Here is an 8,410-nt window from a genome sequence, read left to right as displayed (position 1 = left end):
CGCCAGCACCGCCAGGCCCTCCCAAGGTGGGGGCTGCCTCCTCCTTCCTCATGGCCTCCAGCTTGGAGGTGGCCATGCTTCGCAGAAGGAACAGAAAGGAGGTGCCCTCCTGTCTGGACTGCCTGCCAGGTGTCATGAGGCCTCTTCACTCTTCCCCATCTGTCATCCTAGGACGTCTGGGCTGCGGCAAGTGGGGGTGACACCGGCACCCATCTGTGCCTCTGGTGGACACACGCGTGTGTTTCTGTGAATCTTGATTGACTCGAGTGAACAGCCAGGCCCTACAACATGAGCTCGGCTTCCACCAGTGCGGCAGGCAGCGTCCAGGGGAAACGCTCAGAACATCTGCCCGCTCCAGCGGTGGTTCAGGCTCCTGCTGCCCTGTGCTGCGGCTGTCTGCTCCCCTGTGCGGTACGACAGGTCCCACTGCGGAGGCTTCCACTCTTTGGCAAAGCCAGGCATCCCTGCCGCGTCTGCTGGCCGGGTAGAGGCCTCACGGCTGTCTGCCTCCTTACGGATTCCCAGGAGCTCTTGGTAGATTCAGGGCGAGGGCTGAGACACGTACATACACTACGGTGTGCCCACCTGCCTGGCGCCACCTGCAGTCTTTGGGATAGAGGGAGATTCTTACCTTCCATTTAGTCAACCCGTCGGCCTCCCCCCGGCCAGCACTTCAGTGCATCCCTGGTGAAGAGATCCCCGCCTGCCCAGAGCTCGCGAGGCGCCCTCCTGGGTCTTCCTCTGCACGCCGTTCTGCTCGGGTGCCACAGTCCTTCCGGCTTCCTCTGCACGCCGTTCTGCTCGGGTGCCACAGTCCTTCCGGCTTCCTCTCCACGCCGTTCTGCTCGGGTGCCACAGTCCTTCCGGAAGCTGTTTCTCTACGGTGGGAGGCAGGTACGGTGGGAGGCAGGGCTCGCCTCTCCTGCTGCGACATCCCTTAGGACTGGTCCTGTCACAGCCCAAGCCACCGCCAGTGTGGCCCCGACTCCTTGCTCTGTCCGCAGGCCTGCCTGCCTGTCCTCAGCAATCCCGCAGTCTCATCACCGCGTCCCGTGGCAGATCTGGCGGGGGCGGCGGGGTGGGGGGGTGCGCTGTGCACCACAGCCTCAGCCCGGGTCTCGCCACCCCTACCGAGAAGCCAAGGCCTCTGCATTTCTGCATTTCCAGAGTCCACGGGGCAGTTTCCACCAAGACGTGCTTGACTCGGCTGGGATCACACGGAATCCACAGATGGGCCTGGAGAGAAGGGCCGCCTGTGCAGCATCGTGTCTTCCCCTCCACACGCAAAGCAGAGCTCAGTTACTGCTCAGGCCAGCCTCGGCTTCCCTTGGAATATTCTACAGTTTTCAGTAGAGAAGTCCTCAACCAATCTTTTAGTGTATTCCAACGTATTTCAAGCTGCTATAAATGGCATAGTTTTAAATCCTTGGTCATTGAAATGATATAAGAGCAGATTTGTGTATATCTCAATCTCTATTTTATTTTTATATTTATTTAGTTTTGTTTCCTTCACCATGTCCTGTGCTACTTTTCTTTTTTTGAGACAGGGTCTCGCTCTGCTGCCCAGGCTGGAGTGCAGTGGTGTGAACTAGGCTCACCGCAACTTAGCCTCCTGGGTTCAAGCACTTCTCCTGCCTCAGCCTCCCAAGTAGCTGGGATTACATGCGCCCACCACCACACCTGCTAATTTTTGTAATTTTTTTTAGTAGAGACAGGGTTTCTCCACGTTGACCAGGCTGGTCTTCATCTCAGGTGATCCTCCCACCTCGGCCTCCCAAAGTGCTGGGATTCCAGGCGTGAGCCACCGCGCCCAGCCTTGCTTGCACCTCAGCTTTAGTGAGCTGTTGTCCTGGCCTTCCTCGCCACCTCTTCCGTTGTGACTTCTTTTTCTCATCTTGCTGCATTTGCTTGGAATTCCAATAAATGGTTGAACAGAATAAATGAAAGCAGCTCCTCTGTCCCATTCTTGTATTTTTCTTAATTAAAATAAATCATCTTAATATTCACTCATGGTTTAAGAAAAAAAAAAATCAAACAGCAAAGGACAATCCAAAATGAAGCAAGTCTCAGCCGGGTGGTGCTGTCAGCAGCCCTCGAGCTCCTCCGGTCAGTGCCACCGTGGAAAACACTTGTGTGTCTTGAGCGAGTCGCAGGGGAAGCTTTTACACACAGCTCTCGCCGCGCCGTGGCCAGGCACTCTCTAGATGCTGGGTGCGTGTTAACGCGTGGAACTCACCACAGACAGGGCCCGCCGATTTCCAGCTACGGGAGAGCAGGGACGCGGCGGCCCTCTCCCTCCTCTGCTGAGTTTTGCTGAACTGACTGAGATCATTAACTTAGCTGTAGGCTCGATTTTGAACCCAGCCTCAGCCCTTTCTTCCCACGCCTTCTCTGCTGTTCACCTACTCGAGGCCTGCCCAGGCTGCAGACACAGCCACGGTTGGGAGAGAACGTGAGAGACCACAGGAAGAGCGCTAAGAAGGTGGAGCAAGATAAATCCTCAGAGGGTGAGACTCTGAGTGATGGTCCTTCTGCACATCCATCCCGGCCAGGGCCGGGGTCTTGTGGGCACCAAATCCTGTCTTCATCGCCAACAACCACTGAGGGTCCAGGCACTCCTAGCCCAGGAGCTCCAGCCTGGATCTCACAGCCCCTCCCTCCACCGGACTCTGGAGCTTCACAGCCAATTAGCTGGGACGAGAGACTAAGTCTATTACGTGCACTGCCCACCCCCGGAGCTGGAAACAGACTCGAATCTGCAGCCTGAGCCGGGGATCAGGGATCAAAGCCGACCTCCAGGTCTGTGATCTTCCTCCCAGCTCCACGTGGATCGCCTGGCCCGGGCGCCACGGCCACAGCCTGGGGCCTCTTTGGAGAGGACTCCGATCCCCACAGGAACAGGCTGACTTCCAGGACACTCAACAGTGAGCTACTTACATTTTGGTGGTGAAGACGGATAATCATCTTTGAAAAGCATCCGTAGTTTAAACAAGCCTCCTTCCCACGGAGTCTGTGGGGAAATAAACTGTGGTGAGATAGGCGGCTTGCCCGCCTCAGGCCAGCCCAGGAGGAAGGGGCTCGCCTCTAGGACACAGCTCCCAGGACTGCCAGGGCACCGGGGCCAGAGGCCCGACAGAGGCGGCTCCCAAACCAGCCTAAAGCCTGGACTGGCCCCACCAAGGGGACTGTTAGGACCTCTGCTGTGCCCAGAGAGTAAGTCGGAAAGGTCCTCCTAGCAAGGAGACGAGACGGGGTTCGGGGGCTGGGCCGGGGCGGCGGGTGCCGCACACTGGGGCGGCAGCACCAAAAGCACAGCCTTCGCCCCAGGGGTTCTGCAAGCCTCGCCCCAGATCCTGCCTGGACGAGGCGCCTTTGCCACCCCACAATCCGACACCACTCCCATCTTCCTCGGGGCCGCACACCTGCGTCGCAGAGACGTGAAGAGCAAGGGACATTCTCAGCAGAGCCTCAGACAAGCGACAAACCCAAGTGACACCATGTCTCAGGCAAAGCTGACACCTGCTGGGATTGCTCAGCTCAGGGGGACCGAAGCTGCTTTGAGTTTCAGAGTGAAACCCAGAGGGTGGCATGGGCCGGAGGGAACAAGGCCTCGGGCAGGACCAGCACCTCAGGGCTCTCTCCTTCCTTCAGGGTTCACCAGCATGAACCTTATGTGCACACCAGCCTGGAGGCCCCAGCCAAGTGCTTCACGGGAGCCGGGCAAAGACGACAGGCACACGGGCCGCCCTGCTCCCCACAGACACACAGGGGGCCCCAAGCAGGCATCCTAGGCTGCTGTCGCCAGTCCCTGTGCCCCAGGAGGTTCTCCAGGAGGCGGCTTTACACCGGGGTGGCTCTCCGGCAGACCCAGCTCCCGTGACCTGAGCCACACCTGGAAGGACACAGCAGAATCCCGGGTTCCCGCCTGCAAAGGCTGCCCGCCCTCAGGCCTGCTCCCCACACACACCAGAGCCCCTCCCTCTGCCACAGCTCAGCCCTGTGCCCAGCCGCTTCCTTCTCAACCAGAAATGCCCTCGGTGGGGACACAGCTGTCACCCCAAGCTTGCCAGCACCACCTTCTGAGCTCAAGCCCGCACGGGGCGGGGGCCAGGCCACAGCTGGGGATCTGACCTGTTGTCCGCAGCCCGTGACAAGGGCAGCCGTCACAGACGGCAGGGATCTGAGCGGTTTCCCCGTGGCGCTGCCACACGCATCTGTTGAGCCCTGACAGGCAGGAGGCTAGCAGCGCACGCCTCTTACCCCTTTCTTTCCTGGAATGGCGCACTCCCAGTTCATGAGGTTCATCGTGCCATCGGGGTTTTTTGTTGGGACAGCCACGAAACCCTGAGAGAAAACAACCACAAAAGCACATCAGTGCGGTGGCATCTCGTTTGACCAAAACCACCGAGAACCGGCCCGCGAGCCCCACCAGCGCGACCCAGGCACGCGGCCAGCTCCCTCCCAGTGAGGGGGGCACGGTTTCAGCCCAGGGGGGCCGTCCGCGGCACTGCACACGGAAACGAAGCCTTCTTACAAACGGGTGGTCTTTCCTCCATGCTTTCCTCTCCTGGGCGAGTCTGCTGAGGGCGATCCCCGACATGTTCAGAGTCCCTGGAACACAGGAGGCAGAGCATGCGGTCAGGACAGGCGAGCGGGCTGCTGCCGCCCCGCCACGTGCACACGGCCCGCAGTGGGCAGTCTTGCTCCTAACAGGCGCCAGCCCAGCCCAGCAGAGACTCCTCCTGGAAGCCGTCGTCCAGGCTTCCAGATCACTGGGGCTCCCAGATCACCGGGGGTGGGGGGGCAGGTAGGACCCCTTCCCCATGGGCCCCCCGAGCCCTGGTCTGCGACACGTGCCGCGGCCTCTGCTCCACGGTGGAGACGGATGTTCAGAGGCTGGGCCGCTGTGGCTGGGCGGTAGCTGCCACCCTGTGGTGGCTGGCGTGGCAGGGTCCTCACTGAACCGTCAGGTGGGGACTAGGCAGGGCTGGGTCCCCGCCTTACTATCTGGGTCCCTGCCTTACTATCAGGCGCTCAGAACTGAGACTCAAGCCGGGCCAGGGGGACACCTAATATTCTTTTTTTTTTTTTTTTTTTTTTGAGATGGAGTCTCACTCTGTCCCTCAGGCTGGAGTGCAGTGGCGCTATCTCGGCTCATTGCAACCTCCGTTTCTTGAGTTCAAGCAATTCTCCTGCCTCAGCCTCCCGGGTAGCTGGGACTACAGGCCCCCGCCACCATGCCCGGCTAATTTTTGTATTTTTAGTAGAGATGGGGTTTCACCGTGTTGAAGACAGAGTGGAACAAGTACCACAGGGCAGAGGCTCAGCCTCGCTGAAAGAGGAGCCCCCCACAGGGCCACCGTTCCCGGACCCTGCAGCCGCTAGCATGTCCCTGTGGCTTCAGGGGACAGACGGGTCCTGTGGGGCAGGGCAGGAGCATGGGGTACGGGACCAGGTCCCTGGTCAGAGGCAGCGGCACACACGCCAGATTCCAGCTCCACACTTCTGCACGGGACCTCAGGGGCTTGGCACCTTGGCCTTCTGGTTCCCAGCGGGAGCCTGTCGGCCCGAACTGTCCCCGGGGACACCAGGCAGACAGGGCCAGCAGCCTCGACACCAGCCTCACCTGTCACCCTACTGGTGGTCACCTTTACCATGAAAAACAGCACTCAGGGCACAAAACCTGCCAGAGAATTCAAACCCAAGTGTGCGCTGGTTTTCAAAGTCCACGGGAACACTGAAGCTACCTCCAAGTCTGGCATCTCAGCGCCAAGCAAGGGCCACCTCGACAAAGCTGGGGGCTGCGCCAGGCCTTCCAAACCGTGGGGGGCCGTCCCTACAAGGGCCCTAGTGACCTGGATGGCGCCCGCACCTGTGCAGGCCCACGAACCTCACACACCTCACAGCTGCAGGAAGGGGCCAGGTCAGCAGCTCCACCTGGGCCGGAGCCGCCGCAGCCTCACCTGGCACTTGTTAGGGAGGCAAGGCCCAGTCCCCAGCAGACTCATTGAGGAAGGAGCTCCGAGAGGCCCACATTCAGGTTTTGGGAGGCACGATGGCTTCCCGAGGCAGCAAAGCAGAAATCAGGGGTGGGGCTGGGATCAAGGAAGCCCAGGCGGGTCCAGTGTCGCCAGGGAACCAGGGTGCTGGAAGCCAGGCGGGGCTGCTAGAGCCGCCTGCCCTGCAGGTGGATTTGGCTCCTTTTTAACCAAACACGGATCCTCAGGGCAGCCTGAGAAAAATCAGGCAAAGGAACCCGGGTCCTCCAGTCAGTAGGTGCTGGCATCACAGCGAGAGGGTGACAGGGGCCATCCGGGCACTGGCCTCCAGCTACACGATTAAGTCCAAGACAGATAGCCCCAGACTGGGCCCCACCGGGATGTCCCTCCCCATGCCCTCCTCACAGGGATGCAGAGGAGCCCGCAGGCCGCCTGCCCTCTGGACCACTTGCCCGTCCCCATGCCCTTCTCTAAGTGGGGGTGGGGGGAAGCCAGGGGCCAGAAAGGGAGAAAGTGGGGGACACAGCTGGGCTCAGAGTGGAGTGGAGCTCCCGCCAATCACGGTTCCAAGGCTCTCTCTGCACTGTCTCCACCCTCCACTTCCACATGGAGCAGTTCAGATGTGGCTTGAGGACTCACAGCTCTCGCTTCCCCAGCCCCAGGGTGGGCTTCATGAGTGGCCACAGCCTGTGCCTGCTGCGCTGCAAAGCAGCCTGGTGAACAGCCGTTTTGAGGGGCCACGACCTCCCAGGTGCCCGGGGTCTGAGCGGGGCCAGGAATCAAGCAGGTCTCTGAAGCCCCAGGCCAGTGCTGCAGATACTGAAGGACCATGGCCCACACGATCCTCACAGCCAGGCAAGGCCAGGCCCCAGAGAGGCCAGCCCCAGAGAGGCCAGCCAGGCCTGGGACCCTGCCACAGGCAGCCCTCCTGCTGAGGACCGGACAGAGCCACCTAGAGGCCCCCGTCCCAGCACCTAGCTATTGCTGTCTCAGATGTGAGAAGTCGTGAGGGTGCTCCTGTGAGACCTCCCGCCAAGGTCTGGCTGATGCTGTTGTATCCCCTGCCCCAAAGCACTCAGCACCATGGGGTGGTCTCACAGGAAACTGCACCACAGGGCAAGGAGCCACAGGTGCACACCCACCCTGTCCTAGGCAGAAGCCAGGCCCCTCCCCCTGCTCCCCCTCCTACTGGTCTCCTGGAGAAAGTGGCCAATCTGTTACAATGTAATCACAACACAGACCAAGCATTCAAAATCCCGCTGAAAATCGAATTTGCCTTTCCAAATGAACAGATAAGCACTAAGTGAATGGCTAGCAGTTACTAGACCCTTCAGAGCAGGGAACTTATATGAGACAAAGACAAAAACAACCCTCATCTATCAGAGCCAAGGAAGGCCCAGACACTGCAGCAACCAGGACAGGGCCAAGCACTCCAGGAGCGGCCCGAAGGTCTGCCTTCTATCCTGCTGGGCACCCGCGACCGGCTGAGCTTTAGCTTCTCGGATCACCACCTTGCTCTGCTGGTTGACAGCACCGACTTCCGAGCAACTTCCTGGCGGAGGGTGAGCAAAGCGCTCACCTCCCACAACTCCACCGCACTCATCTCCACAACGGGTGGTCGCCACGACGGCTGGCACAAGAAGCCTGTGAAGGTCCTCCTGCACGCAAACTCTCCCAGGCTTGGGGAGGTATTCCCTTCTGCAAGACCCAGGCACCTGCAGTCAGGAGACGCTCACCTGGCCGCACCTGATCTGCCCCAGGCCCCCAGGATGTTTCTGAAGCAAGATCCCAAACCCTGACACACCACACAAGCGCACACCTGCAACCACCCAGTGGTCTAGGGAAGGGACCTCTGAAGGAGCAATCAGGACAAACTCAGGATCCGTTCTGTCTTCCGCTGCACAGCTTCTCTACCCAAACACAATGTTTCTTGTTCTTCAAGAAACATTCGGGGTAGGTCCTATAAAAGGAAACAAACCGAACTCCCCAAAGACAAGCACTTTGCAAACAGAGAAACAAAGCGTAACTTCCAATTATAAAAACGAAACCACTTCATTCTGCGATTCAAGCGTGACTACAGGCCACGATCACAAGCCCAGCTAATCACTCCCTTACCTTCCTCCCACGCACGTTAACTACCAGAGCCAACCACTATTCAACCGGTAAAAACCCATCCCCAAAACAATAAAACTCCCTCCAGCGAGGCGCTCACGTTCAGGGCCCCAGCAAGCGCCAGGGCAGCATCTTCAGAGGCGCAGGAAAACTTAGACTTGTTTTGGTTTCAAGGCACCGAAAACAAGCCCGCTCGCCGGCCCCCACCCCCGCGAGCCAGCGGTGTTGCAATCCAAGAGTCTCCCCCGCGACCCATCCCCTCCGTCCGCGGGGCGACAGTGACCCCGGAAGCCGCTCTC

The 8,410-nt window shown here is 59.7% G+C and overlaps 1 protein-coding gene across 2 annotated transcripts in view; it reads right to left on the bottom strand.

The window, feature by feature from the left end:
- Positions 1-8,328, bottom strand: part of UBE2I (ubiquitin-conjugating enzyme E2I) — a 15,862-nt gene extending 7,534 nt beyond the window's left edge. Inside the window, exons 1-4 of one of the 2 annotated variants that reach the window (XM_011966925.1) lie at positions 8,305-8,328; positions 4,535-4,611; positions 4,261-4,344; positions 2,938-3,010 (exon numbers count right to left, since the gene is read on the bottom strand). In XM_011966925.1, the coding sequence (XP_011822315.1) occupies positions 2,938-3,010; positions 4,261-4,344; positions 4,535-4,600 (223 nt within the window). In that variant the 5' untranslated portion in view covers positions 4,601-4,611; positions 8,305-8,328. Of the gene's footprint in view, positions 1-2,937; positions 3,011-4,260; positions 4,345-4,534; positions 4,612-5,963; positions 6,238-8,304 lie in introns of those variants that run through there. The other variant, XM_011966924.1, reaches the window with a different exon arrangement.
- Positions 8,329-8,410: the final 82 nt, after the last annotated feature.

The sequence above is a fragment of the Mandrillus leucophaeus genome, unplaced genomic scaffold (genome assembly GCF_000951045.1).
Source record: "Mandrillus leucophaeus isolate KB7577 unplaced genomic scaffold, Mleu.le_1.0 Scaffold78, whole genome shotgun sequence".
Taxonomy (NCBI): domain Eukaryota; kingdom Metazoa; phylum Chordata; class Mammalia; order Primates; family Cercopithecidae; genus Mandrillus; species Mandrillus leucophaeus.
Note: the sequence above shows the minus strand (reverse complement) of the source record. Positions and strands in the feature narration are given on the sequence as shown.